The sequence below is a fragment of the Sodiomyces alkalinus genome (genome assembly GCF_003711515.1).
Source record: "Sodiomyces alkalinus F11 unplaced genomic scaffold SODALscaffold_3, whole genome shotgun sequence".
Lineage (NCBI taxonomy): Eukaryota > Fungi > Ascomycota > Sordariomycetes > Glomerellales > Plectosphaerellaceae > Sodiomyces > Sodiomyces alkalinus.
The window spans coordinates 322,552-339,154 of record NW_021167081.1 but is presented as its reverse complement, the minus strand read 5'-3'; the positions used below and the strand labels follow the sequence as shown (position 1 = coordinate 339,154).

General features: G+C 55.4%; 6 protein-coding genes and 1 non-coding gene across 7 annotated transcripts; 5 read left to right on the top strand and 2 right to left on the bottom strand.

Annotated features, from left to right (window-relative positions):
• Positions 1-74: 74 nt before the first annotated feature.
• On the top strand, positions 75-1,092 carry SODALDRAFT_357978 (hypothetical protein; the record flags this gene model as incomplete). The annotated part of the gene is made up of 4 exons (XM_028614055.1): positions 75-114; positions 253-745; positions 869-960; positions 1,004-1,092. 4 exons carry the CDS (start codon positions 75-77, stop codon positions 1,090-1,092), a joined length of 714 nt encoding a protein of 237 aa, XP_028467381.1.
• SODALDRAFT_331693 (Pkinase-domain-containing protein) lies at positions 1,033-3,009 on the top strand. The gene is made up of 2 exons (XM_028611513.1): positions 1,033-1,352; positions 1,426-3,009. The coding sequence occupies exons 1-2, from the start codon at positions 1,138-1,140 to the stop codon at positions 2,519-2,521; spliced, it is 1,311 nt and encodes a 436-aa protein (XP_028467380.1). The 5' UTR covers positions 1,033-1,137; the 3' UTR covers positions 2,522-3,009.
• A 1,203-nt stretch (positions 3,010-4,212) lies between these two features.
• On the top strand, positions 4,213-5,918 carry SODALDRAFT_331690 (hypothetical protein). The gene is made up of 3 exons (XM_028611512.1): positions 4,213-4,313; positions 4,366-4,852; positions 4,925-5,918. The coding sequence occupies exons 2-3, from the start codon at positions 4,649-4,651 to the stop codon at positions 5,678-5,680; spliced, it is 960 nt and encodes a 319-aa protein (XP_028467379.1). The 5' UTR covers positions 4,213-4,313; positions 4,366-4,648; the 3' UTR covers positions 5,681-5,918.
• Positions 5,919-7,130: 1,212 nt separating this feature from the next.
• SODALDRAFT_133095 (hypothetical protein) lies at positions 7,131-7,918 on the bottom strand. Its single transcript, XM_028606720.1, has 2 exons — positions 7,193-7,918; positions 7,131-7,142 (listed from the first exon to the last, which is right to left on the bottom strand). Exon 1 carries the CDS (start codon positions 7,816-7,818, stop codon positions 7,357-7,359), a length of 462 nt encoding a protein of 153 aa, XP_028467378.1. The 5' UTR covers positions 7,819-7,918; the 3' UTR covers positions 7,131-7,142; positions 7,193-7,356.
• Positions 7,919-10,405: 2,487 nt separating this feature from the next.
• SODALDRAFT_132801 (hypothetical protein) lies at positions 10,406-11,955 on the bottom strand. The gene is made up of 3 exons (XM_028606718.1): positions 11,734-11,955; positions 11,269-11,661; positions 10,406-11,210 (listed from the first exon to the last, which is right to left on the bottom strand). The coding sequence occupies exons 2-3, from the start codon at positions 11,596-11,598 to the stop codon at positions 10,593-10,595; spliced, it is 948 nt and encodes a 315-aa protein (XP_028467377.1). The 5' UTR covers positions 11,599-11,661; positions 11,734-11,955; the 3' UTR covers positions 10,406-10,592.
• Positions 11,956-12,612: 657 nt separating this feature from the next.
• SODALDRAFT_t94 lies at positions 12,613-12,683 on the top strand. The gene has a single exon. It is a non-coding gene; the product is annotated as a tRNA-Gly (tRNA).
• A 1,544-nt stretch (positions 12,684-14,227) lies between these two features.
• On the top strand, positions 14,228-16,554 carry SODALDRAFT_377514 (hypothetical protein; the record flags this gene model as incomplete). Its single annotated transcript, XM_028614914.1, has 6 exons — positions 14,228-14,428; positions 14,525-14,561; positions 14,648-15,095; positions 15,197-15,936; positions 15,978-16,314; positions 16,359-16,554. 6 exons carry the CDS (start codon positions 14,228-14,230, stop codon positions 16,552-16,554), a joined length of 1,959 nt encoding a protein of 652 aa, XP_028467376.1.
• Between the last annotated feature and the right edge of the window lie 49 nt (positions 16,555-16,603).

Here is a 16,603-nt window from a genome sequence, read left to right as displayed (position 1 = left end):
GCGCTCTCTCTTTCTTCACCCGCGCCGAAGGAAAATAACTCTTTACATCTACTCAACCCGATCCTAACGCAACCATGTCGACGATACAACAGCTTAAGAACTTTATCCGACATGGTAAATAAATGCTTTTGTCTCACCCTTGGAGAAGCACCCGCCCCCGGCTTTCTTCGTCCAGCTCTCTCGCATCAAGCTTGGTCTGCTTCATGAATTCCTTGTTACCGTGCTAATACCGTGTCCTTGCCCTTCTATCAGGAAAGCACGCCCGTGTCAACCACTATGACGAGCCTCAGCCGAAGCAACAGGCCGCGCCAACCCAGACCCAGAGAGTCCATGCCGAACCAGTCATGACTGATCCTTCTACGGCTCCCGTTGATTCTCTAAATCGATCTGGTGTCGAGTCCAGCCATGCCCACTCCACCACCACCACCACCCAACATGCGACCCCCGGCGCCACGAAAACCAAGAACAACATCGACAGCGCCGAGATCGCGAGGCTTGTCGCCGAGGAGAACGAGGCGAGGAATAAGTTCCCAACCTATCCCGGCCTGGAACGATGGGTTCTGCTCGAGAAGATGGGAGATGGTGCCTTCAGCAATGTCTACCGCGCCCGCGACACCCATGGCCAGTATGGCGAGGTCGGTGTCAAGGTCGTCCGCAAGTATGAAATGAATAACATGCAGGTGAGTTGCAACCTGGCCGTCGCTCTTTCACAGCTGGCCTGTTTCCTTGCTTCCACATCTTGCATGTGTTTTTTCGTCTTCTTTTTTCTTCTGCTTTTTCTACTTGGGAATTATTTTGGCCGTTCCGACAATACCAACCACGGCGCTCGTCTACTTAGGGAAACAAACATCTACACCCGGACTTCAAGAAGGTCCCAAAAGCTGCAGAGGTGCGAGAAACTTTCCTATATCTCCTTTGTCTTTGAATTGCGAGGCGTCTTTGACTTTTGGGGCGGATTTCGTCCTTTTTTTTTCTTTTTTCTTCTTTTTTTTTCCCCCCTCAGCGCTCTGCTTGCTCGTGCCTCTTTTCTTATTCGCCACCGGTCTTCTGCGGATGCCTCGTGCCCGACATGCCTGGTCCACCGGCAACTAACCACTGTCGTTGTAGCGAGCAAACATCCTAAAGGAAGTACAAATCATGCGCCAGCTTGACCACCCCAACATCATCAAGCTCATTGATTTCTCCGAGTCGCGTCAATACTACTACATCATCCTCGAGCTCGCCCAGGGAGGCGAGCTCTTCCACCAGATCGTTCGCCTCACCTACTTCAGCGAGGACCTGTCAAGACACGTCATTGTCCAGGTTGCCAAGGCGCTGGAGTATCTCCACGAGGAGCGCGGCGTAGTTCACAGGTATGTATCGCCGACAAGCAGTGTGCCGCGCCATTCACTTAACCGAACTATATCTAACCTCGGCCAACGGCAGAGACATCAAACCCGAAAATATCCTGTTCAACCCTATACCGTTTGTCCCATCGAAACACCCCAAACCGAAACAGCCTGGCGACGAGGACAAGGTGGACGAGGGCGGGTTCATTGAGGGCGTTGGTGCTGGCGGCATCGGTCATATCAAAATCGCCGACTTTGGTTTGTCCAAGGTCGTCTGGGACAACCAGACCATGACGCCTTGCGGTACGGTGGGATATACGGCGCCGGAGATCGTCAAAGATGAGCGCTACTCCAAGTCGGTCGACATGTGGGCGCTCGGCTGTGTGCTGTACACCCTGCTCTGCGGTTTCCCGCCGTTCTACGACGAGAGCATCGAAGTGCTGACCGAAAAGGTGGCCAAGGGCCAGTTCACCTTCTTGTCCCCGTGGTGGGATGACATCTCCAAGAGCGCCCAGGACCTCATCTCCCACTTGTTGACGGTCGAGCCGGAGAAGAGGTACACCATCCGGGAATTCCTCGCGCACCCTTGGGTCCGTGGGTCCGGACCGACCCCACAGGAGGAGCGCAAGGCACAGCGGGAGGTACTGCGGGCCTTCGACGCGTCGCGGTTGGTCGACGGAGCGGCGCGGTACGATTTCCGATCGCCCGGTGCCGTCAACCTGCGCGAGGTCTTCGACGTCGGTTACGCCGTGCATAGGCAGGAAGAGGAGGGTAAGCGGCGGAAGCAGGTTGGCGCCAAGACCGGGGCGCCGGCGCAGGTACTCAGCGGATTGAACGAGGCGTCGGAAGAAGACGAGGATGAGGCCATGGCGGACCGGCACGAGGCCGAATACGTCCACAACGCGTCGCAGCAGGGAACGCAGGGCCTCGAGCAGAGCATGCGCGACGCTCACATCAAGGATCAGCAGTACGAGCGGCGCGGACGCGAGCGCGAGAGGCAACCTCCGCCGGTGCAGGTGCAGCAGGAGAAGGGCTACGGGCAGCACTCGGCGGCTGTGGCGGCAGCGGCGCGGCAGCAGGTGCGGGACCGTAACAAGCAAAAGGCGCCATTCGAGCTGAACCTGGACGGAGCGACACTTCTGGGACGGAGGGCGAAGCTGAGTCCGGGCCAAGTCGGAGTTGGGGGAGCATAGGATGCATCTCTCAGTTCGGCCTCGAACGCGGTGGACGGCTCAAAGGCAGACGTCTCAGAGGTGGGTGTCTCGAAGGCGGACATATCTCAAAGTCAAAGTCGGACGTCTTAGTCCAGCCGAGCCAGTCAGCCTCTGTCTGCATGATGGATGCCGCTGAAACGCACGACACAGCGGAGACTTTGTGTCCACGGATGCTGTATTTTCTCTTCTTCTATTTTTCTTGTCTTTTTTTTCTTTTTTTCTTTTCTTTTTTCTTTTCCCCCCTCCCTCCCCCGCATCGTCTCCTTTTCTTTTTGTATCTGGTTGTGTCGGTGCAGAGAAGGACATGGCTGGATGGAGGCCACGCAGCCTTTCTGGCATTATGCATACATTGGTTCGGAGTTCTGGGCACTGAAGACGCGAAGGTCATCTAGGCGCTTTTAGTGAGTTTTCTGAGTTGACGAGTTAGTGCAGTCTGAATATGTTACTTGATCTCCATTGTGATGTGATGGATCTCTTCGTAAGGTAGGGAGAATGCTAATGGGATGCAATGCCCCGGAAGTCAGTCATTCGGTACGAAGTGATTAGATATCTCTAACCCCTTTCCAGAGGTGGTTTGATTTCTCCCGATATTAAGATATCGTTGGCGTCTGTCTAATTCTAATTTTCTACTTTGTAATTTCTCCCATGTGGAGGTCTATGCGCTATCATGTAAGACATGGAGACCATACCAGACTGTAAGGGGGGAAGTCGGAGGGACGAGGCCTTGTTGGTTCGAGACTGGCCGAGTGAGACAAGGACGCACGATCCATCCAAGACTCTGTGGAGTTTGATTTCCACCTCATTCAACCCCTGGCCAAGGTCTGACAAAGGTCTGGCAAAAGGTCTGGGCACCTCGGGGGCTCCAGAGACTTGATCGAAAAGGAGCGGCAGTTGAACCGAGAAAGCGTACGTGACGATCTGACGATGTATAGATGATGGATCTGCATCGTTTTTGTCAACTTGAAGGAAGAACTGCGGCTTTCTCCCAGGATTACGACTCACGCCTCTCCCACCATGCTTTCTGGCCGAAACGGGCCGGCGCCATAACCGTGGAAAGGAAAGGGGGGGGGGAACGGCTGGTCGTAGGGGGGCGGCGGCGGGGCCAATATGCGACCAAACCCCCTTCTGGTGACCTCGTGAAATTGCCGACTTCTTGGCCTTTTGGCTCCCTGGTGGCCTGTCACCGCCCGGAGAATATCCCCATGAGGGAGAGCATTGCTTTTTCTTCAACTCAGAATACGGGATTGGGGGAAACAACGACAAAGGGAGATGCTAGCATGCATGCGTGTCTCTCGGCGACGTCTCTCGGCGACGACAGCCACCCAGACTATCGGAAGACTTTGCCGGATCACGGATGCAGGGAGAGAGGTAGGGCCGGTAGGGCCGGTAAGTAAGGGCCCAAGGGGGAACAGGGGACAGGGGACACGATCGACACACGGTAGTCGGTCGGGTTGGCTCTTCCGGGTGGATACCCCGTCCGGCGGGCGTCAGGCTAGAGGAGGCCCGGCCTCGAATCCCAGCCCAAAACCAACGTTCGCGTGTTGTAGGGATATCATATCATGGTCTCGGCGAGGTTGGTTCTCAGGACAGTCGGGCACCCATGCTTGCTTCTCGAGTTCTCACTCGTTTTCTTAGACAGACCACGGGGACTCTGGACCCTCGGAAGAGACCGAGACTGATTTGATGTCTCTCCCTCGTGTCGGTGGCAAGGGATCGTGAGTCGTGAGTTGTGAACGCACAGATGGAAAAGATGCGGTCAACACTGAACGAGGTAGGACAGCCCTCTCTCTCTCGTGGTTCTTGCATCCTAAGATTGCTCTGAGACCTGCAAGCACCCGAGCGTCACCAATATTTCCCCCTAGGCAAACTCGCCCTTACACCGGTTACTCTCGATAGCAAGTTGAGACGTTAAGATCAGACCACCGTCTATAAAACACATCGCTCCCACCATCCAACATCTCGAATCTCTCCTCATCATCAGCTTCAGCATCCATCACCATCCTTCAGCAGCATTTTCCTGCATCCGGTCTTTACAACCAAGTTACTCCCTTGACACCATACAACAATAATATCAGTCTCTCCGACCCTCTACACCCAACCGCAAAAATGTCTCTCGCCCCTGTTCTCGCTGCTCGTGGCATCGCCACCTTCCCCGGCACCTGCAAGATCGACATCTCGGCCAAGCTCGAGGGCTGCGTCGGCGGCGTCGAGATCATCATTGGCCGCAGCGCCTACGACATTGTGGAGACCCCCGACTACATCACCATCACTCCCACCAAGTACTCTAAGCGCACTTATGGCCATCATGGAGTAAGTAGCGTCTCTAACACCGCACCGAGATTCCTCTCTTGTGAAAGGCCACACACCGCTAACACTCAACAGGGCCACAAGGATGAGTGCGATGGCGACTCTGGCGATCACGATAGCGACAGCGACAGCGATGACGACAGCGACGATGGCAGCGATAGCGATGATGACAGCGACAGCGACGACGGCAACGACAGCGATGATGAGAACGAGTACGGCAATGGCAACGACCATGATGATGACGAGGACGAGGACAACGACGGCGGAAACGACGGCGACGACAACGAACAGCCCGAAATCTGCCGCGAGCCGACCCTAAGCCTCAACCTCCTCGACTTAGTCGACCTCGACCTCTTCACAGGCGAGGACATCACCCTCCTCGCCGACATCCTCGGCATCGACCTGAACCTAATCCTCGCCGGCAGCGTCGGCGAGCTGTTGGGCAACCTGGTCGACAACCTGGGCGACACCCTCGGCGGGCTCCTCGGCGGCCTGCTGGGCGGCCGCCCGCGCACCCCGGCCGGCGAGCAGGAGAGCGACCGTGTCCGTTCCGAGTTTGAGCGCGAGTTCACCGTCACCTGCGGCTCCATCATCGACGATCAGCACGCCAACAAGACCACGGCCGAGGACCTCGAGGACTGCCTGGCCCGCTGCGAGGCTACCGCTCTGGAACTCACCCTCGACCTAGGCTTGATCTACGACTGCCTCGGCGTCTCTCTTGACAACGGTGTCGAGGCTGATAACTGCCTCTTCATTGCTGGACAGAAGGTCCTCGACTTGGAGCTGAACCTCGGCTCGAACCCTAATGCTGTTACTGCCCAGTCTTCTTAAGGGCTTCCCAACTGTTGGCGACACCCGCGCTGTCTATTCGAGACAGTCATCGCTGACTTATCGGTTGCTTCTTCGTTTCTTCACTTTGACATTTCTCTTCTTACATTAGATCTTTTTGACAGACAAGGCTTGGTGAACACCTTACATAAGGGGGATATACACATAACTTCATTTCAGCAATGATATAGACTTCCTTTGGTCTTCGGACACCTTATAATACACATTTAATTTCTCTCTATGTTTGCACTGTTCTCTTGTCTTCGACTGACACGAAACGATCCTGTGAAACTTTGAATATTAATTAGTGTCTTCGCTTCGCTGTCCATAGTGCTGGTAAGCCGCCTCTGCCCCTTCCACCCCTTTAGCTATCCTTCACATCAGACTCGGTCACTCCTGGTGTACATCCATTCAGGGGCTCAGGGGTAGTCGCGGCAAAGCATAAACCGCGTGTGGTATTGACAACAGAACTAGGAATATGAAGCTATAGGCGATGCCTCCCAGTGAACCAAGGATACTCCATGCGTTCTCTGCTCTGAGCCCAATTTTCAATTCTGTTTAACGGAGAAAAGCATACAAGGTCGAGTTCGACTCGGATAAGTATGAAGATGAAGCTCGAGCGCGTCTTAACCAGCCGAGTGGGGACATGGAGTTGGTCATATAGGCCCGGACAGCACATATAGCATTTGATGACAGCATTTTAAGAGCTCAGTGATCTTTTTACCCTCCGCCCAGTCATTGCTTTTTCGGCCGAGAATTATTCTCATTCGTTCGATCATTACCGAAAAACAAAACTACTGTCTCCATCTTCACTCAACTGGTGCCTTGTTACGAAAACTCTCCTCCCCAACACGTCCCACGCGGCATATCGTATATGCGCCCAGCCCTTAGTCTCACCTAAGGAGTACCAGGACACGGAATATACCGAGTTGATACTATTTCATCTTAGCTAACAGTTGCTGTAGATCGTGCTGCCTTGTGACCCGTTTCACCAGATGAAGTAAAGATATCGTCCGGGGTCCCTCGTCCTCATCCTCATCACACCATCTCATCCCACGCCACTTGACAGAGGTAGTCCAGTCCGTGAGCAACCCGTGACCGTCTGCAGTCCTCCGCTCCGCGGCGATCCCTGGACCCAAGCTGTTCATGCCAACACCATTGTCAACACCAGACAACTCCAGACGCCCCGAGATATCAATTTTCATCGAAAGCTCATGCATGACCACGTCCAATGCCCTCTTTTCCCAGAAAACCCCCACCAACATCCCCCCCTCCATCCGACTATTGTGACCAAACACCACCAATCAGCTCGACCCTTTCGATGGGATCCATGATCAACAGGCCAGCTCTGCCCCAAGAAAGGCGAGCTGCAGTTCTCCCCGTCTCCTTTTCGCCTTGGCCTGCCTTTCCCCTCGCCCCCCTTTGCCCTGTTGCCTTTCTGCCCCGCCCTCGGCCCAACAGCTCACTTCAGAAGTTTAGTGCCATCGAATCAACCGGGCAGTCCGTCCTACCTACATCCGAATGAGACCCTACGGCATGGGTAAACCAAGCTCCTTGACCTTCTGAGCCGTGGCTGGTGAAAGATGTCCCAAGCAACGCGTGTTGGGGTGGTTGCTGGCGTGTTGGCGTGTTGCCTATCGCGGTGTCTCCCCTTCGGCTTTCCAGTTCCAGACCTCTGGTCAATTCAGCTCATCTTTGTGAAGTACGAAGCTGCTAAGCTCGTACGATGTACGAAGAGACCAGGCTTGCGGCGGCACACGCGGTCCACGCGGAAAAAAAAGAAAAGAAAAGAAAAGAAAAGAAACAAAGAAAAGAAAAGAAAATAATCCAGCCCAGCCACATCGCCCGGTTCGGCTTCTTTTACATGAATCCGCCCCCCTCCTATTCTCTCCCCCCACGCTGGAGGGCCGCGCGCTGTGGATCCTGCAAGGGAGGCAAAGGTCTCTAGCAATGTCACATAGACGAGGTGTGAGCACGAGACGGTGGACGAGCGTCGGATGATTTTTGAATGTTACGCGTGCACGCAGCACGCCTTGGGTAGTAAACATTCTCCTATGGTGGTCGGGGCTCCTGGGACGATGAATCTGAGTATAAAGACCCCTCCGTCTGCCGCCTCTGGATGGGAATCTTGACATCTTCATCCCAGACAGAACCCCAGATCGATATATACATTTCAACCAACAACTTAACAGCCTCTCACCTTTTGCTAATCACCAAGCAACCATCACCGTCAACATGTCTCCCTGGTGAGTTCTTCCTCCACGGTCCAGTCGAAACAGAAAACGAGACCATACCTGAGATTTCAGCCTCGTCTATCTTGTCTCGACCGTTTTGAGTCTCACTAACACCCTCCATTCAGCTCCTGCTCCAACTGCTCTTCCGCCTGCGCCGGCTCCTGCAACGCCTGCTCTTGCAACTCCTGCGGCGTACGTCTTCCTCCTTGCCCCCCCCCCCCCCCCCCCCCCCCCCCCCCCCCCCCCCCCCCCCCCCCCCCCCCCCCCCCGGGCGGCTCTTCCCCCCCCCCCCCCCCCCCCCCCCCCCTTTTGCCCTTATTCCACACCCCTGAATCTCACGTCCCATACACCAACTAACAGCTCACTTACAGCACTAAACGGCCTTCTCTCGGGAACTTCATCTCCGCCTCGTCGCTTTTCATCCCTTTCCCTCCTTCCTAGCGGCCTCAACAAGACCTCACCCCCCCGGCAACGGATACTGTTCGATTCGGATAAGATGGTCTTACTCTTGAAAGACAATAAGGGGTCCAGGGGCCAACTATGGAAAATCTGATAGGAACATGAAGGAAGGAAACAGGATCCTCGACGACAATATGGAGCGATAAAGAGAGAGATTTGCGTTCTGTCGGGCGGTATCGGATGGAGAAGCATGCTTCACGTTGGTCCATGGCCTTCGTCCTGCCTGCCCCCCTTAGATCACAACGACAAGATGCCATTTATTTCGCACCCTTACGTACCCCTTCACCGAGTGGCCTGTGATGATACCTGACCGATGTGCCAAGTGTAAGAAATAACCTACACCAGCGAGAGGAGGCGAGCCAGAGGCCAGCTATGCTCGCCACAGGACGACGCAACGCCGTGTGACCACCAGCTCGATCATCCACTGCTCCTCTCCCTGTTGTCCACAAGTCATGCGCTTGACCTGGCCTTGACCTATTCCACCTGATATTCAAAAGCCTCCAATCGCGACACCTTCCCGGCGTGCGTCATCGCAGCGAGGCAGCAGCCAAGCCGGAGTCGCATCTGGGACACGATTGCACCAACCGCACACCGAAGGACGCCACCGAAGAAGGCCATAGGCCGGAGCAAACCCGCAGGTCATGCATGTCTTACTTTTTCCAGTCAGCCTAGACCGTACACACGCATGTAAAGTACGCAGTCCTCTCCATCCATAACGGGGGCCCCATGCAGTTGTCTCCAAAGTAGGAATCTATTCCGGTGAAGCTATGCTGTGTAGACCGTAAACCCGCCCCCCACCTTTTCGCAGACAAAAAGTCGAAGTCATAAATGAGTCGAAAAAGCCAAAAAAAAAAGAAGGAAAAAAAAGATCACTCTTTGTATCCAACGCCGTGCTGTTACATTCAACCCACAATAAATAAATAAAACGAATCCCATAGAAGAGAGAGAGAAATGTTCCCCCCACCTCAACAGGTGCCTTCTCCCGTCTCGTCATGCGAGCACTGTAGGCACGCCCCCCCTCCACTGCAACTTCCCCCCATGCTTCAGCTCGTAGTGCCGCGACACATTGTCCCGGCGTCCATGGTAGTCGCACCCGTCAAACGGACACCGGCGGTCCTCGGACCGGAGCTGGGCGCGTGCGGCTTCCTCCTTGTGGCGGGCGTGCATGTGGCGCTCGAGGTCGCGGACCTGGGCGAACCTGTGCACATGCGGGCAGAGGTGGCAGACGAGCTTCTTGCGGTGGACGCGACGGTGCTGCTTCAATTGGGTCTCTTTGCTGAACGCCTTGTAGCATCCGTCGAACGGGCACGGGTAGAGACGACCCGACGACGCCTCGGACCCGTTGGAGGAGCCGGGCGACATGGTGGTCGGGGAGGAGGAAGAGGTGTCGGAGGGGTGGGAGGAGGGCACGCCGTACCAGGGGTGGATGGGCCCGGAAAAGTCGGAGGGCGGTGCGCCCGGAGCAGCGTACCCCAGACTGAGATCTTGTAGGCCCGAGTTGACGCCCTGCGGCAGGAAGGGGATGAAAGTGTTGGGGTCGAGGTTGAAATTGAAATCGAAGCCGGGGTCCATGGAGAGGCCTTCTTGACTGAGAGGAGCGAAGCTGTCCATGACTCCCAGGTCGCCTAGATCGGTGGAGAAGGACCCCAGGTCGATGTCCGGCTGTGCGGCTCCTGATAGGAACACGTCGCGGAACAGGTCGTCGAGGTCGGCTTCGTCCCCGTAACCGATATCTTCGAAGATTTCGGACATTGGCGAGTCAAATAGTGATGCATGGGGAGAAACATTGGGCGCGGAGTAGTGTGCAGGGCCGTGACCCTCCCAATCCGCGGCTTTGCTCGTCGTCATTGTGAATTGGGTGGTGGTGATAGTGTTGGTGCAGATGCTGGCGGTGATGGAAGTGGTGATGGTGCTCAGAAGCACAATGTCGTTGCGGGTACCGATTGAACTACGACACCTCCAGCGGTGGTAAGTCGTAGGATCAGTAGAATGGTAGTAGCAGTGGGCAGAGATTGTGGAAATCCGGTGAGTATGTGAGGCAAGCAATAGCGTTGCTGCGTTGATGTAGCTGGTTGCGTGTGATGGCGAGAACTCAGGACGTCAAGTTTAGACGACCGAACGAGACAGTTTAACGACGTACTCGGGTCTTGTGCCAACCAGGCGAACAACAACAAGCGACGACTATGACTATCCTCCAAGGCACCTCATGGTGACTGTCTCAGTCAGACCCGAATGACCGGGTGGTGCACACTCTCATCCAAGGACGCATGTGGTCGAAACCAGGCTCGGGACGTGGCCACGGCCTCCAAAGAAGCCGTTTCCACAAAAGCCGGCTCCACCACGAGACGCGAGGCGAGAAGAGCCATGGCCTGGACGAGGACGTGGGGGATCGCAAATCGGCGGTACGTGTCATCGCCGGCAAGCTGAGAAGAGCAAAAGCCCTCCGATGGATGCACTGGCGCGATGAATTCTCGGGAAGAACGATTCGAGTCTCGGCCGAGAGTGTCGCGGTCGAATGATGTTTGAGCATGGCGGCAGCTTCGTGGTGCGGTCGAAGGAGCCTTTTCTTCGTTTTGGTGATTTTTTTGATGATTTTTTTGCAGGAAATTGTCCTGGTAGGTCGAATCGGCGGCATCGCCAATCAAATGCAATGAGCCATCATAGCTGTGCTGCAGGGAAGAACATGAGGGAGTACTGCCACGCAGCGTGTGTGGCAGGAAAGCTCTCTCACGTCCCGAAGGCAACGCAAAGACGATGGACTCGAGCTCAGGAAGCAGCAACTTGGTGGCTGCAAAAGACATGGGCAGCCCAGAAGGGGTCTCTCGCCAAAATTGACATCGCTAGAAGGGGTCAGTAATCAAAGTTGTACGTGTGAAAGTGAAATCAGCCACCACGTACATTCAGTTGGCTTGGAATCCTTTCCAGCTTCCGTCTGACGACCTGTCCGACGGAGAGGACAAGAATGCATGCATCCACGAGGGAGCCAAGTTTCCCAATGTCGTCTGCAGTGGATGACGGAGGACGCATCTCGCGGTCTATCCAGAGCTGGACGCCAGGGCGAGAATTCGCGCTGCTGAGGCGGATCGCAGCGGGCAATCCGACTAAGCCGGCACCAATAACGACAATGCTTGAACGGGATTCATGCCCTTGGAAGGCGTCAGAGCCTTGCGTTTGCGCCGTATCGGCTTTCGTAAGCGGCTTGGAGCAGGCATCGGGACGACCGTGCATGAGGCCGAGGCAGGACGCGAGATGAAAGACGTGATCTTCCACGACGCTAGCCGAGGAGCTTTTCTGTGAAATGGGTAAGTTAGAGTTTGTATACGGGACAGAGATATGTCAGTAATGATCCGGCAGGTTTCTTACGAAGCGGTGCCTTTAGGCCCTGGGGACGACGCGGTTCAGGTGTTTGCAGCAAGATGATGCGGGAGTGACATATGGCAAAGGTGACGAGTCAAAAAGGAGTGGAAGAGAGTTACGATGTGCGAGTCGGAAGAGGTTTGAAGAGAAAGAGGAGGTAGAAAGGAAGAAAGCGAGGTCGAAGAGCGCGATGACGATTCTTTAACTCGTGGGAGCACGGGGGTCAGATGAGGCTGTGAGATCACCGAGATCACAGCGCCTCACAGTCAACGGCCTTCAACGGCCTCCCTGCTTCTTCCCCCTTACCCCAGGTCGAGTACCTGAGTACCACGGTTCCTGATTGGCTGCCTGCAAGCTGGGACCCACTGAGGCCTCACTTTCCAGCTGCAGGTCGAATTACAGGCCGGTTGCACCGCCCACGCTACTGTGAGGCCAATCTACATGCCTATGTAGTTTGCTTGTACACGGATGGACTGGTACGCCTAAAGTACTACATCTACCATCTACTTCTAACCAGACCCTTGGTATCCGTCAAGTTTTGTATTATCATGACCAAGCCTCGGCATCCCTTTTTTCCAATTTCTCCGAGTACACTACAACGGACAACGTACCTCGACACGGAATAACCGCGATCAGACCCCCGGCAATGAGTCACTCATTAATTGGTGACAGCGATCCGAGCAGAGCACTTGGACGTCATCGGTGAATATTAATTGGAATTCACAATTATTGCATGGTTAGACAATCTTGTGTAGCAGAAACCATTCTGTAAGACAATACGGATAGTTCATGTGTACGAGAGGGGAATTAGTTGAAGGTAGGTAGTGTGGTAGTGTAGACGTTATGAGAATCGTTTCCACGCCCTGTCACAAGGACCAGGAGCAAGCGTGAATGGTTTAGTGGTAAAATTCTCCGTTGCCATCGGGGAGCCCTGGGTTCGATTCCCAGTTCACGCATCTGATCATTCAATTTTTTGAATCTTTAATTTTAATCTTTCTACCAGATACTATTAGTTTGCTCTGTTTCGGGTCTAGTCGAGGATAGAGCCTCGTCTCTTTTCCTCTTCTATACACACACTATACGGTACGTGCTTGTCACACATGCTCTATATTGGTACGGTGTATGCATTTCTACCTATGTACAACCACCGGTTCGGGCACCGGGCGATAAGATAAGAAGTGGCGACAGGCTCAGATACCTTCTTAAGGTACCGAATCGTTGATCGCGTCTCTACGTGCCGACACCATTCACACCTCTCAGCTTACACCTACCGATACGAAGCATGGCCAAGTTGAAAAGATTTTCCACCGTTTTTGCGCTAGCCGGTCGGCTCTACGCTCGGCAACCATTGCCAACGGCCGAGACACGCGGCTGAGACGGATGGTAACCAGAGATGTGCCCGGCGCGGCCGAGAATTCCCATGGCCTTCTGATTGTACTTGCAGGACGTTGGTTGAAAAGACCAGGCAAGACGTCAGTACAGTCGGTATTCCATCCTCGCCAAGGGGCCGTGAGCATGTGTCGAGCAACTTATCTCTTGTCGTTGTTCCTTTGCCGGGTAAGATCGAGTTGCCGTGAGGGTGGAGGCTAGACTGCGTGGACAGCTCGGGGTCTCTTCATCGTAACTGCTCTCTCCACAGGGCCAAATCGTCTAGTTCACGATGCCCCAATCACGGCATCTCGATTTCGTCATGCCGACCCCATCCGGACGCCCTAACCCCCGCCGGATCTGCGCCGGATCTTCGCCGGACCTGCGCCGGACCTGCGCCACCGCGAGGTTCTGACTCGGCCCATGCTTCAACGCTGACGACCCTTGAAACTCGGCCCTCAAGTCTCTTAGTCTCTAGCCCAGGAACTGTCACAGCTGTCAGACTCCAAAGTGGGTGTGAGGCAGTCCTGAGTGCTGCTCACCAACTCACATGAGCACGTTTAAGAGAACAATGAAGGACGTGTGAACATGAGGTCATACCCCTTTTCGTACACCCTAGCAACGAATGGAGAAGGTCTAGACGCCTGGAACCCTTCGCGTCCACACCTACCGTTCCTCTACGTTTTGCCCTGCCCTGCCCTGTCCACCGGAAGTCTGGGGAAGTGGCGAACAGTGAACACCCCTACTTTTCCTTCTTCCGGCCTGGCACCATCCCAGGGTTCTACGGCGTTCGTCGATGTTAGGGAATATGGGTGGCCTTGAAGATCTCACACACTCGGCCATGGCTTGATAGTTCCATTCTTTTACCCGGCCGATCCGGCTGTAGATTTTGCCCCATTGCATTTCTTCTTCTTCTTCATCCTGGTATGTTTCATCTGGCCGGCTTGGCTTCTCAGGAGTATCCGTAAACTTCATGCGAAGAACGTCGACGACAGAGCCAGGACCTCCCGTTGGTCGCGGCATCACGCCGACACTCTCTTCATACCTACCCGAATCCACCACAACGGCGGCCCAGGTCTAAGAGCGTTTGACTCGGCTGTTTGGCGGGGAAAGACGGACGAAAACCGACGCCATGAACAGGACCTTGGAGGACACGGCCTACCCGGGGCAGGAGGATGACCTGAGAGAAACGAGAGGTGACCTCGGCCTCAGCCGAACCATCGTCATCGTCACGGTGATTATGACGGCTCTCGCCACCATCGCTGCCCTTCTCCGAGCGTACGTCCGGGGTTCTCGGGCACGGCATTGGGGGGCAGACGACACGGCGAGCATGGTATCATGGGCGCGTTCACCCTTCTCATCTGAACCCCCCCGCCAGAAGAAAGTCTCTGCCATGGATGACATGTGGACTAACTTTTGATATCCTCAGGTCCTGGTCCTCACACACAGCATCATCGTCTGCGTCAGTACGTTTTCTTTTTGTCCCATGTCGACTGCTGTCCCCATACCCCATAGGCAATGAATGCAGACGCTGACACGAAATTCCCTGTAGACACAAAATACGGAATGGGACGAAACATCTGGGACCTCGACTTCCACACCTTCGCCACGGGCTCGAAGATCGCCACCGCGGGCCTCGTCTTCTACCACACGGCCTTGGCGTCGACCAAGACGACGTTCCTCCTGCAATACCGCCGCGTGTTCCCGTTGCCGAAGTTCCGGCTCCTCTGCGACGCCATGCTCGTCTTCGTCTCTCTGTTCGCCGTCTCCCAGATCGTCATCGGCGCGCTGCGGTGCATCCCGCTCGCTACGGACTGGATCCAGCTCAGGGAGGGGCAGGGAGGGTGCGTTCACCTCGTGGCCTGGTGGCACGCCAACGCGGCTGTCAATCTGGCCACCGACCTTATCATCCTTGTCATGCCCATGCCGCATCTCAAACGACTGCCTTTGCCAAGAAAGCAGAAAGTCATTCTCATGGCGATTTTTGGACTGGGTATCTTGTAAGGTCTCCCCCTTTTTCTTTTTTTCTTTTTCTTTTTTTTCTTCAAGTTTTTGTTCTTCCCTCCTTTTCCCTTGAAGACGGCCATACTGACAAGTCTAGTACGTGCGCCATCTCCATCATCCGCATCAACGCCTTGGTGATCGGCGCGACGTCCCAAAACATCACCTACGACAACGCCATCTCAGGCCTCTGGGGCACCGTCGAGCTCTGCTGCGCCACCATCTGCGTCTGCACGCCGACCCTCCGCCCGCTCGTCGGCACCGTCTGCACCCGGCTCTCATCCATGCACTTCCGCCCCGCCTGGTCCAAGCGACGCCTATCCGACGGCACGACCAACACGGCGCTAAGCAGCGTGATAATAAAGCCGGAGCCCACGGGCCAGGACCAGGACCAGGACCAGGACCAGGACCAGGACCAGGACCAGGACCAGCATCAGCAGCAACAGAAAGAGCGGGAAGAGCAGGAACACCACGATCGGCACTATCCGCCGTGGACATCGCGTTTCCCGGACGAAACCGGCACCGACGTGGAGGCGGCAGCAGGCCGAAGAGGACTCGGTCTGGAGATACGGCCGCCGCCGCGCGTGGCGCGCCACGATTACGGTTTCTCCCGGAGCGGGACCGCGAGTTTGCGGCGGAATCCGAGTGCGGCGGACTGGCCCATGGATGATGACGCCGCCGACTTGGAAGATGACCTGGACTTGGATATGGATATGGATAGGATGGACCTGCACGACGACGAGCTGCCTACCTTGCTGTATCCTCCCCCGCGGAGCCATGTGCAGCGCTCTTCCATGCCGAGTTCGATCGATGGAGGGGGTAGCAGACCACCACCGGAGGGTGTGGAGGACTCGCCTATTTTGAAGGGGATCGACCCGAAGCGTCCGAGGCCGGGGTGAGGCTGAGGCGAGAGGAGTTTTTGGACAAAACTACGCACTTTGGAACCCACCGGATGGGTTTCTTCTGTCTCCGGCCCGCCAATCGCGGGTTGTTGCGCTTGAGGGTCGGGGGCCATTTGACCAGGGATATCGCAAGTCGTCCAAAGGTGCCGGTACATGGCATTGACGGGCTATCTCCCATCTACGCCTCCTGTCGGCGCCTCATGACCTCGTTCTGGCCGTCCAAGTCACGGGGGTCTCAACTTCGACAAAGGGACCCGGCTGGGGATATAAGGGGCATGACTACCCCGACCGTTCACCGAGGCCAAGCGGAGACGAAGTCAGGGTCGTGAATCACCTTGATCATCTTGTCTCTATGACAAGTTTGCCAGTCAGCCATACAAAAGCGACAACAGTTGAGAACAGCGACGAGCATGCATCCTTATCGTTGCTCAGCTGGGATCGGAAGAATTCAGGGGGGGAGAAGGCTGTCAAATACCACGGCCTTCCCTTGGTAGTCGAATATCCGGAAGAGAGAGACGCGTCGGTGTCAGAGTCCTGCACTGAGCGCAGGGAATGAATAGAATGGATACGTGGAGGGGCTTCGTAGAGGACCTATGCAGAGACAT

Coding starts and splice junctions, on each gene's coding strand:
- SODALDRAFT_331693 (XM_028611513.1), top strand. CDS start 1,138: ATGCGCCAGCTTGACCACCCCAACATCATCAAGCTCATTGATTTCTCC. Junction 1,353..1,425: donor GAGCGCGGCGTAGTTCACAG/GTATGTATCGCC, acceptor GGCCAACGGCAG/AGACATCAAACCCGAAAATA.
- SODALDRAFT_331690 (XM_028611512.1), top strand. CDS start 4,649: ATGTCTCTCGCCCCTGTTCTCGCTGCTCGTGGCATCGCCACCTTCCCC. Junction 4,853..4,924: donor GCACTTATGGCCATCATGGA/GTAAGTAGCGTC, acceptor AACACTCAACAG/GGCCACAAGGATGAGTGCGA.
- SODALDRAFT_133095 (XM_028606720.1), bottom strand. CDS start 7,818: ATGAAGATGTCAAGATTCCCATCCAGAGGCGGCAGACGGAGGGGTCTT.
- SODALDRAFT_132801 (XM_028606718.1), bottom strand. CDS start 11,598: ATGCACGGTCGTCCCGATGCCTGCTCCAAGCCGCTTACGAAAGCCGAT. Junction 11,211..11,268: donor GGATTCCAAGCCAACTGAAT/GTACGTGGTGGC, acceptor GACCCCTTCTAG/CGATGTCAATTTTGGCGAGA.